Source organism: Polypterus senegalus, chromosome 1 (assembly GCF_016835505.1).
Source record: "Polypterus senegalus isolate Bchr_013 chromosome 1, ASM1683550v1, whole genome shotgun sequence".
NCBI classification, from domain to species: Eukaryota; Metazoa; Chordata; class Cladistia; order Polypteriformes; family Polypteridae; genus Polypterus; species Polypterus senegalus.
The window spans coordinates 1,719,392-1,739,537 of NC_053154.1; the positions used below are offsets into that span (position 1 = coordinate 1,719,392).

At 42.5% G+C, this 20,146-nt stretch overlaps 1 protein-coding gene across 1 annotated transcript in view; it reads left to right on the plus strand.

Moving 5' to 3' along the window:
* The first annotated feature begins 333 nt into the window (after positions 1 to 333).
* Positions 334 to 20,146, plus strand: part of LOC120517430 — a 31,182-nt gene continuing 11,369 nt past the window's right edge. Inside the window, exon 1 of the mRNA XM_039739762.1 lies at positions 334 to 596. Within this exon, the coding sequence (XP_039595696.1) occupies positions 370 to 596 (227 nt within the window). The 5' untranslated portion in view covers positions 334 to 369. The remainder of the gene's footprint in view (positions 597 to 20,146) is intronic.

Consider the following 20,146-nt stretch of genomic DNA (forward strand, 5'->3'; position numbering starts at 1 on the left):
CCATTCTGTGTTCTTCTGGTAGTTTGTCATTGTAGACCCTTAGTGTTGCACCCTTTTCATTTCTTCTTTATATATTTTTTACAAATTCAAAAAATCAATAGAAAAACATTATTTTTTGTATAAAATTTTCAAACTTTTCATAGTTTGCAGATTTAAACTAATTTATTATTTTTGAACATGTGGCCATTTGTAAAAATAAAATATTTAAACCTCAGCGATGTGCTTTCATAAAAGAAATTTCAGTGGCCCAGGGTGACCAGTGCTGTTTTTTTACAGAGACGTTATTTATTAAAATAAGAACATGTGTAATGTCTTTATTTCCTTTACAGGAAGGGTTTCCTAAGCTCTGCTTGCTGTTACAAATATCTCATGGACTGTGGAAACCACTGGAACTTCAATGAATATTTGAGGCTCACAAACAATGAGGTCCACGTGAACCCAATCTGGTCAGAGGAGACACTGAAGACAATGAGTGACTTTATTAAACACTCCTCAAAAAGAGTCAACATGATACTGGCCTGTGATGGTTACTGTGAGATACGTGAAAGATGTGTTCACTTCTTGTCAGACTGTCTGGGTTGGACGTCCTCTATACGGTAAGTAATGCAAAATGGTAATCTCCCTGTGTTTCTCACTTCTTATTTTTAATTTTTCTTGTTATTTTTGTGCGTCAGCTCGGCTCCCAGGTGCACAGTCTGATGTTCACCTGCGCCATTTAAAGATACAGAGCAGAATTAATGGCTCATTTTATGCATATCTGGTTGATGTTTGGCTGGAGCAATAAGGTTCTTACTTTGAAATTCACCTTTTTTTAATATATGAATTCATTTAGCATCCCATTGATATTCTTTTTGTGTTTTGGAGGATTCTGGAATTTGGAGAATTCATATTTAGGATTTAACTTTGTTAAAATACTTCACTTCTTATATTTCTTGTCGGCACCACCATTTTGGATTTAGCCTGTATGTGCTTTTGCTATATAGCTGTGCAGAACAAGTCGAAGTCATGACCTGTGATGTCACTGTGTAGAAAATATAAAGGTCAGGGGTCACGTAGTTCCCAATTTTCCAAGGTTGGATTCAAACCTAAAACTTGTCTGTATTAGTTATATTCGTCTTGGTTTTAAATTTCATCAATGGTATTTTGTTTGTGGTACGTCTTTGTTTAGTGATTTGGCTCTGACAACAGGAAAGAAAAATTGTTGATTTTGATCTTTGCTCTCATATTTCATCTCCCAGTCTCTGTTTCAAAGTGTATCTGCCTTTTCTTCTTGTAAGCCATTACATTGTCAATGTATAATAAATCTAATGAACTCAAACTAAGATTGATGCATGAATAAAACATGAGGGATGGCTGAGACATATCTGAGATGTTGACATTTGATGACACAATTGTCATTGATGAGAAAATGTGATGTTTCGTGTTTCTGATGAATTCATTGTGGTGTTTGTAAGAATGAAGTGAATTTGGAAAACAACAGAAAAAATATAAGCCCTTCATATCTACAGGGACTGTTTTTTTTAAGGTTTTATGATTGCTATTTTGTTTTGTCGCAAGCTGACACTAAAATAAGTATACGCCACTGTCAATAATTATAAGAATGTTTAATTGAAGACTTCAGTCAAACCATTTTCAAGAAAACACTCACAAATTATCTTTAGCAAATCTGTAGGTATATGAAGGAAGTAACAGTCCCCTTCATCACTGAAAGACTTTGTGAGGTGTTTACTGTTCAAGTTATTGTTCTCATTTTCTTAGTCAGAATCTTTCTCAGCGCTGGTCCTTCCTGTTTACTGTTAAAAGCCAAACCTCCACGTGTTGGTGGTGAGACACGTGCAGTATGAGATTTGGGAGATGATGGGTCAGTGCAGCGCTGGTTGGAGTCCGCAGGCTGGGCCGCGTTCAAAGGCTCCTAATCAGTCAAGAATGAATACACAGCAGTTGTCACAGACTTTATAAAGCTGACTGCAGATGATTGTCTAACAGAATACAAAGAGGCAGAGCCGGGACTCAGTCCTACCTGTGCAAGTAAGCTTCAGTTCTTCACCTTTAGGTTTCAAGTCAAGTCGATAGATTTCATCCAGCAAGTCAAGTTATACTTAAGAAGACTCGAGTAAAAGAGCACTTACAATATCTCCAATTAATCAAACTGTGGTGATGTCTGATGTGTACTAACATATAAGATGAGAGTTTCACAGTCACCTCTAGTAAACAGAAGACACACAAGTACAATAACTAGTAAAACATCCACGAACAAAGAAAACAGCACAGTGCAGTCCGCTCACCTTTTACAATTAAGTGGTCAGCTTTGAATTTCTTTGGAACATAAAAACATCCTCATGTCTGTATATTTGAATTTAGATTTTCTGTTTAATTAAAACATTCGAGACCTGTAAAGTGTTATTTATTTTTATTATCTCTACTGTATTTCAGTAACAACCCCAACCCTGGAGTGTATTAGGCAGAATGGAGGGCGCCTTGTTATGTTACAAAATCTCAATTATTTTATTTTACATTTTAAATTGGCTTGCAGTACTCAAATTTGAACTGGGTTTTTTAAAAAAAAAGTCTTGCATGAGAGAAGTTTCTTGCACATACCGACCATAAATTAGAGGGAACATTGGTGTTAGGATATATCCATTAAGGAAAGGGAATCGGGCTCAAGAGCTGTCTGAGCATTTGCCATTAGAAGACTTTCAGTGTCAGAATGTCCAACAACACATTGCACTAGAAGCTCATAGAAGAGCAGTATAAAGGGTCTCTCGTACTCGTCTTTTATGCACAAGCCTAGGGGACATCTCCCTGCTGCTGATGAGATATGCAGGACAGTGAAGGATAATAAGGGGTCACGCTCAGTAACTGACTTTCACTGTTTAACTTTAAAGTGGAGCAAGAAAGTCCAGCAGACCACTGATGTTACTTTCCCCATTTATCATGAATCCCACCTCTCAGGATATAAACAGCCTGTCAAAATATTATGAATTCAAAGTTGTCATGAATGGAAGGATGACTGGAGATCCAAAGAAAAGTTGGGGATTGCATCAAGCAGGGGGCACACACCCTCTGAGAAGATGTTCATTAGAATTGCAGCTATATATATAAATATATGTTATATATTACATATATATTGTGGACCACCAAGGGGTGTACTGCTCCACAAACCCCAGACACAACAGACACAGAGCCCAGTCTTATGACACAGCATGCTTTTATTTTAGTGAGGAAGCGTTTTCCTGTTGCTCCCCACAACACAGTACAATATAAGCTCCAAATAACACACTTCTTCTTGTCAACTCCTCTGTCTCTTGTCCACCTCCACTCCTCCTTGCAAGTTTGTCCTCCACCTCCAGACTCTGGCTCATCCCTGCCAGGATGACAAGCCCTTTTATATTGGCTAACTCGGAAGTGCTTCTGCTGTTCCGCCCACATGGTCTGCAAGCACTTCCGAAGCACTTCTGGGTAAAGTGGAAAACTCATGCTATATGCCTTCTCCATTGCAATCCTGGGGAGCTGCCATCTAACGTTCTGGGGGAAACAGTGCCCTAAAGAAGCTGGATTGCCCTGTCCTTCCATTTCTTAGGCATCCTGGCTGAGTTGATCTGCTGGCTGTCTCTTACAATATGTATATGTTATATATTATGTATAACATACCGTATAAATATTATGTATATATTATGTATGACATGACCCCCTACCTCAGCTCGGACCCGTTAAGTCGGGCAGCCTGCACCGAGAGCTCATATACACGGGAGAGAGCATCCGCGTTGGCCTGCAAAGAACCCCCATGATAAACAATTGAAAACCGATATTGTTGAAGGTCTAAAAACCACCTAGTAACACAAGGGTCTACTCCCGATGAACGGCCATCCACTGCAAAGCGGCATGATCCGTCACCAGGGTGAACTCCCGTCCTAATAGGTATTACCTCAATTGGATTACAGCCCATTTAATTGCCAAGGCTTCCCACTCCACCACGGCATACCTGGTCTCCCAGTCTAGCAGTTTCTGGCCGAGGTACATAACTGGGTGTTCAGCACCATTGATGCATTGGCTCAGCACGGCACTTAGTCCTGTGTCTGACTATTCGGTCTGGAGAATGAAAGGAAAAGAAAAGTCAGGGGTGCTGAAGTCAGGGCCATTTTCAAGTCACAAAATGCAGCTTCAGTTTTATCATCCCATACCTTACTTTTAAAGGAGCCCGTTTCTTTGTCAGATTTGTCAAGGGCGAAGCAATCTCTGAGAAACAAGGTACAAGCAGCGGTAGTAGCTCGCTAAACCCAAGAAAGCTTGTGTTTGCCTCTTAGTCACCAGACAGAGCCATTTTGGAGCATTGTGGTTTGATGGTACCCTCACCAAATAGCCTAAATATTTGGCCTCTTTTAATCCAAAGAAGCATTTCTTGGAAGCCCAGCTTGTGCTAGTGTGTAGAGAACCATTTTAACCTGTAGTACATATTCCTTCCACGTGCCAGAATAGGTGACAACCTCATCCAAATAAGCGGCACTATATGAATTGTGGGGCTGTAACAGTGTGTCCACCAGACGTTGAAGAGTCACTGGTACCCTGTGTAACCCAAATGGAAGGACCGTGTACTGCCAATGCCCACTGGAAGTACTAAAAGCATTTTTTTCTTTAGCGGAAGCCGTTAAGGGAATTTGCCAGTACCCTTTCGTCATATCAAGTGTAGTTAGGAATTGTGCATTACCGAACCAATCGAGTAAATCATCCACTCTTGGCATTGGATATGCGTCAAACTTAGAGACCTTTTTGAGACACCGGAAGTCATTACAGAACCTCCATGACCCATCGGGTTTTGGAACCAGAACGATTGGACTGAGCAAAGGACTGTGGCTTTCTTCAATCACCCCCAGCTCAAGCCTTTGCCTGATTTCTAATTCAACTTCCATTTTCTTTGCCTCAGGGAGGTGATGGGGGCGTTCCCTGACAATAACCCCCGGGTCTGTTATAATATCGTGTTCTATCTGTGCAGCGCAACCTGGTTGCTCACTAACCACCTCCGGAATAGACAGAACAGAATTTTCCAGGTCCTGTTTCGGTCTTAAAGTCAAATCCATTCCGAAATTAAGGGTTTGATGATTTATGAAAAGGGAGCAAGGCTGACCAGAGGAGGGATCAACTTCCCTGTCCTTCCATGGTTTCAGCAAATTGATGTGATAAACTTGCTCACTCGGCCAATGATTAAGTTGTTTAACCAAATAATCAACGAATCCTTTTCTCTCCATAATTTTATATGGGCCTTGTCAATGGGCCAATAATTTAGAATGGGAGGATGACATGAGCACCATTACACGATCCCCCGGGAGGAATTCCCGGAGGGTGGTGTTTCTGTTATAATATCACGACTGGCCTGCTTGAGCACGTTCTAAGTGTTCTGTTAATAAGGGTCTGATTTTAGCCAATCTATCACGTAACTGTGCGATATATTCTAAAATATTAGAGGAGGGAAGGACCTCTTCTTCCCATCCTTCTTTTAACATAAACATTAACCCGGGGGGTTGTCCTCCATACAATAGCTCAAAAGGAGAAACAGGCAAACAACACGAGGTGGAGCAACTGATCCCAATTCCTCCCATCCTCGCTAACTACCTTATGTGACATTTGTTTCAAAGTTTGATAAAATTGTTCTACCAAGCCGTCTGTTTGCCGATGGTAAACCAATGTCTTAAGATATTTAATCTGCAGTAACTTGGCTACCTCCCTGAACGCTTCCGACATGAAAGGAGTTCCTTGGTCTGTTAACACCTCTTTAGGAATCCCAGCAGAAGCAAATATCCCTACTAATTCCTGTGTGATGATTTTTGATGTCACTGAGTGCAAGGGAACAGCCTCCGGATATTGGGTGGCATAATCCACTAAGACCAAAGTATATTTATGGCTTCTTGCAGAGAGTTCTAATGGTCCTACAAGGTCTATACCGACTCATTCAAAGGGAATATCAATAAGGGGTAAAGGGACAATCAATCAATCAATCAATCAACATTTATTTATATAGCACATATTCATACAAAAAAAATGTAGCTCAAAGTGCTTTACAAAATGAATAGAGAAATAGAAGACACAATAAAAGATAAACATAAGTCAACATTAATTAACATAGAATAAGAGTAAAGTCCGATGGCCAGGGTGGACAGAAAAAACAAAAAAAAACTCCAAAGGCTGGAGAAAAAAATAAAATCTGTAGGGGTTCCAGACCACGAGACCGCCCAGTCCCCTCTGGGCAATCTACCTAACATAAATCAAACAGTCCTCTTTGTATTTAGGGTTTTCATGGAAGGACCTGATGGTGATGGTCACGTAGACTTCTGCCTTTCCGTCCATCAATGTTGGTGCATCATGAAGCTTTGAGTAGGTGGTGGTGGCGCAGGCTGCCACCACAAAGAAACCGGAAAAAGAAACAGAAGAGAGAGTTGGGGTCAGTACGGATTTTAGAGCCACCATGAGTAGTTATTATGATGAACTGAACATACAGAGTATCAGGATTAAGTTAAAGTGAAGTTATAGAAAGGCCATGTTAAAGTAATGTGCTTTCAGCAGTGTTTTAAAGTGCTCTACTGTATCAGCCTGGTGAATTCCTATTGGCAGGCTATTCCAGATTTTAGGTGCATAACAGCAGAAGGCCGCCTGCCCGCCTCACCACTTCTTTTAAGTTTAGCTTTTGGAATTCTAAGGAGACACTCATTTGAAGATCTAAGGTTACGATTTGGAATATAACGTGTCAGACATTCCGATATATAAGATGGGGTGAGATTATTTACGGCTTTATAAACCATAAGCAGTATTTTAAAGTCAATCCTGAATGACACAGGTAACCAGTGTAGTGACATCAAAACTGGAGAAATGTGTTCGGATTTTCTTTTCCCAGTTAGGATTCTAGCAGCTCCATTCTGCACTCGTTGCAAACGATTTATGTCTTTTTTGGGTAGTCCTGAGAGGAGTGCGTTACAGTAATCTAGTCTACTGAAAACAACAGCGTGAATTAATTTCTCCGCATCTTTCAATGATATAAGAGGTCTAACTTTAGCTATGTTTCTTAAGTGAAAAAATGCTGTCCTAGTGGTCTGATGAATATGCGATTTAAAATTCAGATTACAGTCAACGGTTACCCCTAAATTTTTTACTTCCGTCTTAACTTTTAATCCTAGTGCATCAAGTTTATTTCTGATAACCTTGCTGAATCCATTATTGCCAATTACTAAAATTTCAGTTTTCTCTTTATTTAGTTTGAGAAAATTACTATTCATCCATTCAGAAATACCAGTAAGACATTGTGTTAGTGTATCGAAAGAGTCGGAGTCATCAGGTGCTATTGATAAGTACAGCTGTGTGTCATCAGCATAGCTGTGCTAACTCACGTTGTAACCTGACAAGAGGAGCACGGCCCCTTCTAGGAATCTGACTTTACTGACATTCTGGAGAGGAAGCACAGAAACGTCGGACCTCCTCATTTATCCCTGGCCAATACAATAGAAAGTTAATTCGCTTAAGAGTTTTTTCGGTACCTAGATGGGCACCTAGGAGGTGGGCATGCGCCAGTTTACATACCTGCTGCCAATAAGTATGCGGAACTAAGAGCAATGACCTCACCTCACCCTTATGCTCTGCCACTCGATACAAAAGTTCATTATTAATGACAAAGTAGGGCATTCGTGGTACAGGATCTACAGGCTGTGTTCCATTGACTGAAACAACTGCATTCCTAAGCGAATTTTGAGGAATCGTCATTCCATTGCTCCCTTTTAAAGGAGGATGGCATAATTTTAAATTGAGAGGCTAGTTTTTGAATTGGATTCCTTTCAACCTCAATGCGTGGGGTTTCAAACCATACGGCTCCCCCGGTTGCCAATCTGGCTTCCATAGAAGTTGATGGTTTTCCCACTCTGTCACACTGGGTGGATGAATGGGTCCTAGATACCGTCGGAAACGGCATGGAAGCAGTCGGATTAGAGTTATTCTTATCCATCACTAAGCTCAGATTTTTCTTAGGAACAGTAGATTTTACACTTTTAATATTAGACCAATCGCGACCCAGTATAACTGGAAAGGGAGGATCTGGCAAGACCACCATAACTAAACTCTTTATAGAGTTTTCCACTGATATTACGCAGGAGGCAGTCTTATAATACCTGAACTCCCCATGAATACATTTCAGACTGGTCTTAACCTTGAGCCACTGTCGTGGCAAAACATAACGGGGAGCAACAATGGAGATATTGCTCCCGGAATCAAACATAGCCACTACTCTATATCCATTTATGACCACTGTCCCAGTAGTGGGTAATGACAAAGGGATTACTACAGAACAATACCTCTCTCCCTTGATTATGGTGCAATCCATAGGCTCGCCTGGCAGATGGCACCTGGCGGATAAGTGTCCAACCTCCACACACTTGAAACAGCAGGGAAGGTTGTGCGGCTTTTCTTTGGGTCAGACAAGAGACTTGGCAGGACGCCAGGTGGGCTCAGGGACTGCACCACATACCTGTTGTGCTTGGGAAGGGGACCGTCCCTACCGCTCTGATTTATAGGTAGTCCAATGATGTTCCACCACCTCTATAAGGGTGTCTATGCTCTCATAATTTTGTTCTCTGGGAGGGCATGAACGAAGGTCTCGCAAGCTACTATTTTGGCCATTTTCTGGGCAGTGTGTATATCTGGCCTCAGCCAGCACCCGACATTACCCCAAACTTCAAAAGCCTGGGTCCATATTGGCCTTTCTGGATCGATCTGCCACTCCCTCCATTAAGGCGTAGATACGCCTTAGCAATTGAAGACCTCCGCCATGAGGGTGTCGCAATTGGCCGCCTGCTCCTCAGTTAAGTTGTAATAAGCCCTCAGCGCTGCACCCTTCAAGTAGGGTGCCAGGAGGTATATCCGTTTTGATCTCGGCCACGCATTCCGTTTAGCGGTGCGTTCAAAAATTAAAAAATAGGTTTCGACATCATCTCCCTCAGTTAAATATGTCAAATGAGAAGGAAGAGACCGAGTGGCCTCTGTCTGCACCATTGCTGCAGCCCGTGCCTCTGACTCGGCCAGTTGTGTGCGTGTTTCTCCCATCTGCACCTTCTGGGTGTGTAGTTCTGCCATGATGGTAGTCAGAACTGTGTTCAAATCTTGCTCTTCAGTCATCTTTTTCGGTCAAATATATCCTTCCGACTACACCAATTTTGATGAATTATATAGGTATTTTATATCTCTTCTTTATGTCTGAAGAGGAGAGAGAGAGGCATTATTACCTTGGATCAATCCCTTGTCTCATGATATTTCACTCACCTCTGGGCATGCTGACTGCCTCCTAAGCGAGCGTGTGTGACATATATATATATATATATATATATATATATATATATGCATATGTAGCAGTGCTTCAATTAGTTAAAACCATATCTCCCAGCAGTCCCTACAGAGGCTCTGATTGGTCTTCTGTCTGGGGTGCATGGGCTGTTGGGGTCAAAGGTGGTCAGAGTGGCTCTTGAAAGGAAGGTCGGTGTCCAAAGACAAAGGTGTTTTTTTTTTTGTATTTTGTGTTCCATGTACCTGATTGGCTGCTTTCTGTTGATTAACTGTACTTAGTCGCTGTGTCCTAGATTGTTTCGTTGTTGGGGTCTGGATTGTCTTCTGTCTACCTGTGTGCTGACGACTGATAGTGGGGTCATGGCCTTCCAGCAAGAAAAGGAGCGCTCCTGAACCATCCACCCATCTTCACCTTTTTCAGGGCCTAGCTGTAGGATTGTCTTTTCATTCCCTTTTAATGTATAGATCTCTGGACTTATTATCTTCATCATTTCATTACATCCAGTGCTGTTTTCCATGTACTTTGCAGAGGGGGGTTGTTTGTGTTTGTGGTTTAATGTAATATCGCCGTAGGGGTACAGGGGTGTTTTTTTTGTTGTTTTCATTTACTTCATTTAATTTCATTATATTCTTTAATTGTTGTTTCATCTCAGTGTGCATTATTTTGTCTCTGTTTCTGAGTGTGGGCGGGTCGGGCCAGCTGGGAGCGTCCCTGGGATCTCCTCTATAAAAATAAATAAATCACCGTCTTCTTGACGGTGTGAATCTTAGCGGCACTGGACCACTACAGATTTTGGCGAGCTGGGTAGGAAGCTAGGTTTTTTACATATTCCCTTCTAGTCCAATATCACTTACACCCACATAGTAGTCATGTCTGTTGAAAGCGCAGTGCAGGGTGAGGAGCTTGAGCTAAGTGTGCCGCTGAGTGATATGCGTCCGATTCCTAGGCCACGTCACGTAACAGTCAGAGCCCATCTCGAGGAGGAGTTGAGCCTCCTGGATATCCTGTGTATCTTCAGTCTGGAGCAGCCCAAGACCTGCAAGGTTCTACAAGTTGTCCTTGTCTGTTGCGGTGCCGATCTTACCTTGGTGCAAGCCACCTTGCCTCTCTTAGTGGTGCCCGTACAAGTGCGAGGAGAGGCAGTCGTAAATACAGGGAGTACTTATACCCTTATGAAATACAGCTTGTGGGAAAAGCTTGAAGTGCCTCATGAGCAGTTAAGGGAAAGTGCAAAAGTAAAATTCTTTCTCGTGGATGGAAGGGCGCACGGGGCAAAGGGCAGGGTTCCTATGAGGCTCTGCTTACATGAGACACACTGGGAGACAGAAGTTTACATCCTGGAAGAGGACCACCTGTCAATGCCCTTATTACTAGGAATGGACTTTCTTATGTTGGTAGGTCTTACCATGCAGCTGTTGCGGCTGGAGTGCGAGTTGCCGGATGAGGAGGTCCATTGGTTTGGGATGAAGGTTCAAAGCAATCTGGTTAGACCTAACTTGCATTAATACCACGCGCAGTTGGTGGACGAGCCCAGCCCAGTAGAAAAGGCAATTCTTGAACAGTCGGAGCTTGTTCAGCCTCTGCTTAGGATTTGGTGCTCTGTGTGGACAGACAAACTGGGTCGGACAGAGGTGGTGTGTCACCACATCCACACAGTCGACCCAGTCCCAGTTCGGCACAGAGCCTACAGAGTGTCACCTCTGAAAAGAGGAATAATCAAGGTGTGGGTCAACCAGATGTTGGCAGGAGGGTTCATCGAGCCTTCCACCTCGCCATGGGCTAGCCCTGTGATGCTCGTTCAAAAGGAAGACAGGACCTACCGATTCTGTGTGGACTATCGGGAGCTGAACCAGAAGACCTTGAATAATGCTTACCCCATGCCACTCGTTCATGACATCTTGGAGTCTTTGCATGGGGCAGCGGTGCTCATCTCCCTAGATTTGAAGTCCGGGTATTGGCAGGTGAGGATGGGGAAGAGTAGCATGGAAAAGACTGTCGTCATCACCCCAGAGGGGTTGTTCCATTTTTGGGTGATGCCCTTTGGGCTTAACAACGCAGGGGTGTCATTCCAATGGCTAATGGAGCAGGTCCTCCGGGGGCTCATTGAGAAGACCTGCTTTGTTTACATAGTTGACATCATTGTATTCTCCCAATCTGTTCAACAACATCTAAAGGACCTTGACCACATCTTCCAGCGACTGTGTAAGGCTCCTCTTACACTCAACATCAAGAAGTGTAGATTTCTACAAGACCATCTGGCCTTCCCTGGCCATGTGGTGTCGGCAGACGGGGTCCGGGTGGACCCAAAGAAAATTAGGTCCATCTTGGACAACCCAGCGCCTCAGGGGGTAAAAAGTCTCCGCTTCCAATTTGTACACAGGTTTGTCGACATCGCTGCCTCATTGTTCCAGCTGCTGAGGAAGGGATCCTCTTGGGAGTGGTCGGCAGTGTGGCAGGACTCCTTCGAAATACTCAAACATGTGCAAAGACGTCTGGTCCCATGTCCAGACTTGTACCACCTGTCAGCGATACAAAACCCCACCTGGTCTCCCCTCGGGACAGCTTCAGCCAGTAACCATCACTACCCTGGGGGAGAGCCTAGGCGTGGACCTAATGTGGTTTAATGTAATATCGGCGTAGGGGTACAGGACTGGCTTTTTGTGTTGATCCCAGTGTGCATTATTTTGTCTCTTATTGTGAGTGTGTGCGGGTTGGGCCACGGCTGGGAGCGTCCCTGGGAACTCCTCTATAAAAATAAATAAATCTCCGTCTTCTTGACGGAGTAAATCTTAGCAGCACCGGGCTAAATATCCGCTCTTCACTATGGAAAAGTAGTGTGTTAGAGAAGTTATGTAACATGACTGTCAATGTAATTGTCGTAGGCTTATTTCAGTATTCAGAGTGAATTTGATGATTGTAAAGAGTTTAATTTAGGATTGTAAATGTTGAGTATGAGAAATGCACATTTTTTTCGATGTAAGGATCTCTTTGTAAACAACGTTTGCAGTTCTGCCCTCAGCCTGTAAAATGACCAAGCTGTCTGCTGAGCTTACTCTTGAGCATGCAACATACAGTTGGCCAAGTGAAAAGCCATCTTGTGTCAAGTCAATGCTGACCTTTTTTATAGTCTGTCCCTGTGACTTATTTATTGTCATAGCGAAGCAGACCCTTACTGGAAATTGGAGGCGTTTGAATTGGAATGGGAGCTCAGAGGGTATGAGAGGAATGCGAAGAATAAATAGAGTCTCCCTGAGCCGGTTTCAGTGTAGACAGTTGCCTCAATGACATTCTTGTGCAGAGATTTGATCTGAAGCCTGGTGCCATTACAAAGTTTTTGGTGGTTGTAAGTTTCATAGTAACATCATTGGTGCGCCGACCTTCAAAAGTAGAGAATGCAGAGGCAGGCCCAGAGGATTAAGAGTGTGAAGAAACTAAATGAAAAGGCAGGGGTCACCAGCAGGAAGACGTGAAGCAAGGCGAACAATAACAGGCTTGAAGTGTTGGAGTAAAGAAGAAGGGAGCAGTGAGCACGACGAACAGCTGAGGAAAGTAAGTAAGCGAGTGAGGAGGCACATGACCGTGGGATGTCGTTAATGTATATAGGCAGGGAGCCAACCACGTGGTAGGTGTGTGGACAGCGGCTGTGTGAAAAAAGGAAGGGGGACCAGGAGCGGCCCTTGTGCATCTTATAAGTAAGAAGAGCGCAAAGGTAGGAGAAGAGACAGAGAAAAGTAAAGTGAACCTCATAGAAAAGCAAATAGCAAGCAGCTGAGAGGGAGAACAGGACAAGAGCTTAAGGGGAAAAGGTGTAAAATATCTGGAGCAGATCTTAGTGTTACCATTTAAGTTAAGGAGCAGTTGAAAGAAGAAGAAATTTAATTTTAAGGAAAAAAAAAAAAGTTAAGGCAGCGTAGTAATCCCAAGTCAAATTTTAATAATGAGGCCAGTGCAATGCAAGTCCTGTTGGATGTTGGACTTTTTAGATGATGGTTTGGAAGAGCCAGTTGTCTATGAGGGCTACATCTGCAAGAGATGCCAGCTGATCCAGCACCTCGAGCTCAGGGTCGCTGAACTGGAGGAAGAGTTGGCTGACTTGCGTTGTAATAGAGAATTGGTGGACTTGGCCCAGGTGTCCTTTAGAGAGATAGTGTGCACCCCTAAGGTGGCGTGGGAGGAGATTCCAGACCAGACAGGTAGGAATAGGTGGGTCACGGTCACAAGGCGTAAGGTAAAGGGTGCACACTGTCCGGGGGCATCAGCTCCAGAATTAGAAGTGTCTAACCGTTATCATGTCCTAGCGGAGATGGACGGTGACACTGATAATTCTGAGGTGGTAGGCAGGGTTGAGGAGCCCCAACAGGCCACCACAAAACCAGTTCCCAAAAAGAGAGGTAGTGATAGTTGGGGACTCAATCATTAGGGGGATTGAAGCGCAGGTGTGCTCCAGAGAGAGAGAGTCTCGTACGGTGTGTTGCCTTCCGGGAGCACAGGTGGGAGACCTCCCTGGAAGGGTGGATAGGCTCTTGGCCAGAGCGGGGGTGGATCCAGTTGTCATTGTCCACGTTGGAACAAATGACATACATAAGGGTAGTCTGTCAGTACTGTGATCCAAATTCAAAGAGTTAGGTACCAAGCTGAGGAGCAGAACTGACAAGGTAGTCTTTTCAGAAGTTCTGCCTGTGCCACGCGCCAGTCCAGGTAAGACTGAGGAGATTAGAAGGCTTAACGCGTGGCTCAAATCTAGGTCGAGGGTAGAAGGGTATAGGTTTATGGGGCATTGGGACTCCTTTTAGAACAGATGGGACGTGTGCCACCGTGACGGGTTACATCTGAACTGGAGGGGCACCAATGTATTGGGGAGGCGTATGTGTAGGCTAGTTGAGGATTGGGGGGCAGCGAGTTTAGGACAGGCCAGATGTAGATCTATACATGGAAGAACAAACAATGGTGTAGAAATAAAAATGCATAGTAATGTAAATTCTAAGGAAACACGTAAATGTAGAAGGATTAACACATTAAAAATAGCTTGCCTTAACGCGCACCCATACCGGTCCCGGGACATAACAGCGTTTTAAAAATGTTACAGTAATGTGTGCATGCCCATCTGCCATGCATCTCGACACCCTACCCATCAAATGAAACTTCAAAGTCTCGTCTTACCGATGATATAAACCATTTTGACACACAACAACCACAGCACTGACACTAAAGCCTTTTTTACAGAGAAGTACATACTTTTAAGAGTTGACTGTGCCTACCTTTGAAGACCCACTGCAAGTCAAACATCAATATTTCCGAGCAGTATTGATCCCATTGTGTCTGTAAGGCTCCAGCGAATATAATCCAGTAAAACGATTAGGTCCAAAACACACGATATATCCTCAAAGGGACAAAAACTCCAGAAAACGTTTCATAATTTGAGACCACCTACGTAATTTTTTTTCATTTATATTGATCATATCAGACGTAATTTGTTTCTGTCGGCGATAACCATGCTACCGCATGAAACACGGAAGTGTTAGCTTTCGAAAGACACCTAAGTTGGCCGATTACGACGGGTCTGGGGTTGACTGGCACCTCGTATAGCCAACGATCGTCACAGATAGCTGAATGATGACGAGTAACTCGAAACTCTGGTAGAATCTACCAGTTTGATTGGACACTGTGACTGACACTCAAAACTTACAGCCAATGAGCAGCCGAACATTTTGATATGTAACTTGCCATGCTAACTTGTAAAAAAAGCGATCGGAGCTGCGTGAAGGTGGCATTTGTGCCAGTCTGCAGAGTTGGTTCGTGGTTGTTTATTGTGATTTCGCCAAGTTTTTTCACATTTTAAATATGAATAAAGGTACCGAAAAATGTAAATAAACGCTCGATTAAATAATAGATGCATGTACGCGGCGTGAAAGTATTCAATCGGCCCTATAGACGTCTAATGGCAGAGAGTGACATGTGCCACGCCCTTGTGCTTTCTGCTTGCTAGTGATTGCTGCCATCAAGTGGCATATGGAAAAACGCTGAGCTGTGTTGTAACAGTTTGTAAAAAAAAAATATATATAGTTTGTGTGCATTTTATAAAAAAAGTAAAAAATAAAAAATATAAATATATTTTTGGCCCATAAGACTTGTATTGACTATTTTTACATAGAAATGTGTATTTTTTATTGTTTTTATTATTTTTATAACTAATAGAGTCACACTGTGTGTAGATAGAGATTCCTTTAGGTGTAAGCTTTCAGTAGAGTCCTCATTGATATCTGTGGGTTGAAACATTCAAAAGTTATTACATTTTTAACATACGTTCCAAAATGTGGATAATGGTCCCTCTAAAAAGCACCTGGACATGCCCACATAAAAACTGGTGTCAAAATGTCATTTTTACTGGTATTCTTTTCAAATTTGAAATCTGAGTAGTCAACAAGTTATTCTGTTGGTACATAGTGTGTTTCTGTCCTCACCTACCTACTGCAGCTTTATTTTCCTTTATTTTCGTAAAAAAAACTTAGGCGAGAACAAAAAAATTCGTTTTTTTTGTGAGTTCTAATGTGCATAACTTTTGATCAGTCACACCTACAGTGATTCTGACTACTAAGGGTGAAACTAGAGAATGTTACCTTTACAAAGAGACCAGACATGTGTTTATACTCCAGAGAGTTCAATAACAGCAATGATTCTAATTTGGAGAGGTCGAATTAAAAGCGATTTAGCAAAAATGACCCCGCTTGATAAGGGGTTGCTAGAATTATCAAAAATAAGGTAAGTGAGTTGGAGTCGTATGTAGCAGAGCATAATTATGATATTATAGCAATAACGGAAACCTGGCTAAATAACAAAGATGGGGATGAGTGTAACATAGAGGGATACACATTATTAGGAAGGAGAGACAGAACAGAAAAGGAGGTGGGGTTGCTGTTTATGCCAAACAGGATTTAAATGTAAGTCCTCTGCAGTTGGATGATGAGCCCCATCTTAGTGAGGACATGTGGCTTCGCCTGGAAAATATTAGGGAAAAAGGTCTTATTTCAGGAGTGTGTTATAGACCACCCAATTCAGACAGTAATTTCAACACACATCTTTTTAGTAATATCAAAAAGACAAGTTTACAGGGGATATTATAGTCATGGGGGACTTTAATTATCCAAATATTAACTGGGATAACCTTGCAGATGGAGGAGCACAAGAGCAGGAGTTTTTAGAAGTAATCAGCGACTGTTTTTTAACACAGCATGTTAAAGCACCAACACGGGGTGAAGCCTGTCTGGATTTAGTATTCTGTAATAATCAGGATAGAATTGAGGGTGTAGAGGTGATTGAACCACTAGGGTCAAGTGACCATAATGTAATACAATTCTCAGTATTTTGTAAGAGTGCAGATACAAAGACTAAAATTGTTAAGTTGAACTTTAGTAGGGCTAATTTTGAGCAGATGCAGCAAAGTCTAAGTAGGATAGACTGGGATAAGCTTTTAAATGTGGAGACAGTTGAGGAGCAGTAGAACAGGTTTAAAAATGTAATGCAGGACAGATACAGACGTAAATTTGGAATTAATAGGAAACTAAACAAATCTCCACGATGGATTAATAAAGATTTAAAAAAGAAGTTGCAAAGGAAAAAACTGCTGTATAAGGCATATAAGACTAATGACTGCAAAGAGAATCGCAGAGTGTATGAGAACATGAGGGCAACCAATAAGGAGGATATCAGAGAGGCTAAAAGACAGTTGGAGAGGAATATAGCAGATAAGGAGAAGAAGACCCCAAGAGATTCTTTCAGTATTTTAGTAGTAAAAGAACAGTTAAGGAGGAGGTCAAGTTCATCAAGAATAGTAAAGGAGAATTAAAAGATACAGACAATGAAATAGCAGATGCCCTAAACTTACATTTTCTGAGGTGTTTACAAGTGAGCAAGTGGATAACCTCAGAGCAGTAAAGGGACTACTAAGGAGGTACTGAGGGATTTGGAAATTGTAGAGGGAGAAGTGCTGCTCAGATTAAATAAGATGAAATCAAACAAATCACCAGGCCCAGATAATATTTATCCTCGTGTTCTTAAGGAGGCTAGTGAGTACATATATAAACCCTTGACACATATTTTTAGGAAGTCACTGTGCACTGGAGAGATTCCAAAGGACTGGAAAATGGCAAATATCATCCCATTATATAAAAAGGGTGACAGGGCAGATCCAAGCAACTATAGGCCAGTAAGCAACAAGCATCACAGGAAAATTAATGGAAGGAATTATTAAGGATAAGATTGAGCAACACATGGCAAGGACAGGAGTTATTCTGAACAGTCAGCATGGGTTCAGAAGAGGGAGGTCGTGTTTTACTAACATGTTGGAATTCTATGAGGAGGCAACAAAAGGATACGATCAAAGTGGAGCTTATGATATTATTTATCTGGACTTTCAGAAAGCATTTGATAAGGTGCCACATGAGAGGTTGGGCATCAAGTTAAAAGAAGTGGGAGTTCAGGGTGATGTTTTTAGATGGGTGCAGAATTGGCTCAGACACAGGAAGCAGAGGGTGATGGTGTGAGGAACCTCATCAGAACTGGCCGATGTGAAGAGTGGTGTTCCACAGGGGTCAGTGCTAGGGCCGCTGCTATTTTTAATATATATAAATGATTTAGATAGGAATATAAGTAACAAGCTGGTTAAGTTTGCAGATGATACCAAGATAGGTGGATTAGCAGATAATTTGGAATCCGTTATATCATTACAGAAGGACTTGGATAGCATACAGGCTTGGGCAGATTTGTGGCAGATGAAATTTAATGTCAGTAAATGTAAAGTATTACACATAGGAAGTAAAAATATTAGGTTTGAATACACAATGGGTGGTCGAAAAATCGAGAGTACACCTTATGAGAAGGATTTAGGAGTCATAGTGGACTCTAAGCTATCAACGTCCCAACAGTGTTCAGAAGCCATTAAGAAGGCTAACAGAATGTCAGGTTATATAGCGCCTTGATGTGTGAAGTACAAGTCACAGGAGGGTCTGCTCAACCTTTATAATGCACTGGTGAGGCCTCATCTTGAGTACTGTGTGCAGTTTTGGTCTCCAGGCTACAAAAGGACATAGCAGCACTAGAGAAGGTCCAGAGAAGAGCGACTAGGCTGATTCCAGGTCTACAGGGGTTGAATTATGAGGAAAGATTAAAAGAGCTGAGCCTTTACAGTTTAAGCAAAAGAAGATTAAGAGGTGACATGATTGAAGTGTTTAAAATTATGCAGGGAATTAGTACAGTGGGTCGAGACTTGTATTTTAAAATGAGTTCATCAAGAACACAGGGACACAGTTGGAAACCTGTGAAGGGTAAATTTCGCACAAACATTAGTTTTTCTTTACACAAAGAACTATAGACACTTGGAATAAGCTACCAAGTAGTGTGGTAGACAGTAAGACGTTAGGGACTTTCAAAACTCGACTTGATGTTTTCTTGGAGGAAACCAGTGGATAGGACTGGCGAGCTTTGTTGGGCTGAATGGCCTGTTCTTGTCCAGAGTGTTCTAATGTCTTTGTCGTGAAATAAATCCTCTGTTAACAGAAATAAGGAATGAAACTGCCAAAAGGAGAGGTCAGTTCTGAAAGTTCCTTACAGCATAATGGTGAGAACTGCCAAAAAGAAGACGCTATTTTCGAAAGTTCAGTAAGGGGCATGGCGCGAAATGAAACATACTTAATGTTTGGAGTGCAGTGTAAAGGATGAGCATGGGAAATTTGGGCTTCCTACGTATAGTGGAAGTCTCAGAAATAGTGAGGAGGGGTTTCCTCTATCTATATATAAAGTTTAGGGGTTACACCTGTTTCTCAATAAGTCACTCTCCCCTCGCTGTTACTTTTTTACCGTTCATCTAATGATTACACTGAGTATGGCTTTACCAAAACAATCATTGATGATGAATAAAGTATCCATTATTCATAAAGCTTCAATTGGTGATGTCTTTCTGCGTTAACCGCATATTTTTTCATTCGTCTCAAACCAAGGGGATGCAAGGGTAAAATGAATCGGGAAGCGCTGATATATATGTTTATGTGTGTATATGTATGTATGTATATATATATTTAAATAGTTTTACTGTGAAATAATGCAAAGAGTACGCGACACGTGTTTCGCCCTAATTTTGGGGTCATCAGGCGTACATACTCAGTGCACCCCCTCTTGGAGCCCGGCCGGGACGCCCAGGAGGACCGGAGGAGGGCTTGTGCCTCCTCCAGACTGAGAGGGGGCGTCCGTCCTGGTTATGCTGGGGGCCTCGGGTACAGGGCTTGGAAGCCCAGCCCTGTAGGGACCCGTGGCCACCGCCAGGCGGCGCCCCAGTGCCTGAATATCCCGAGAGCCCAGCACTTCCTGGTGTGGGGGAAGACCTTTGGGAGACACCCGGAGAGCTGCCGGGAGGACAGCCGGCACTTCCGCCACGCTGGGGCGTGGCCAAGGGAGGAATGCCCGGGAACACCTGGTGCTCATCCAGGAGTTGTATATAAGGGGCACTGGAGAGAGGCACTGGAACTGTGAGGCCTGGACTTTGGGGGATTGGTGCTAGAGGCACTGGGGTTGTGAGTGCACATTAAATTATAAATATTTATTGTAAATAAAGTGTGTGGGTGAACTTAAGATGTCCGTCTGTGTGTGTCCGGGCCAGCGTCCACTATATATATATTTAAATATATATATATATATATATATATATATATATATATATATATATATATATATATACTAATAAAAGGCAAAGCCCTCACTGACTGATTGACTGACTGACTCACTCACTCACTCACTCACTCACTCACTGACTCATCACTAATTCTCCAACTTCCCGTGTAGGTA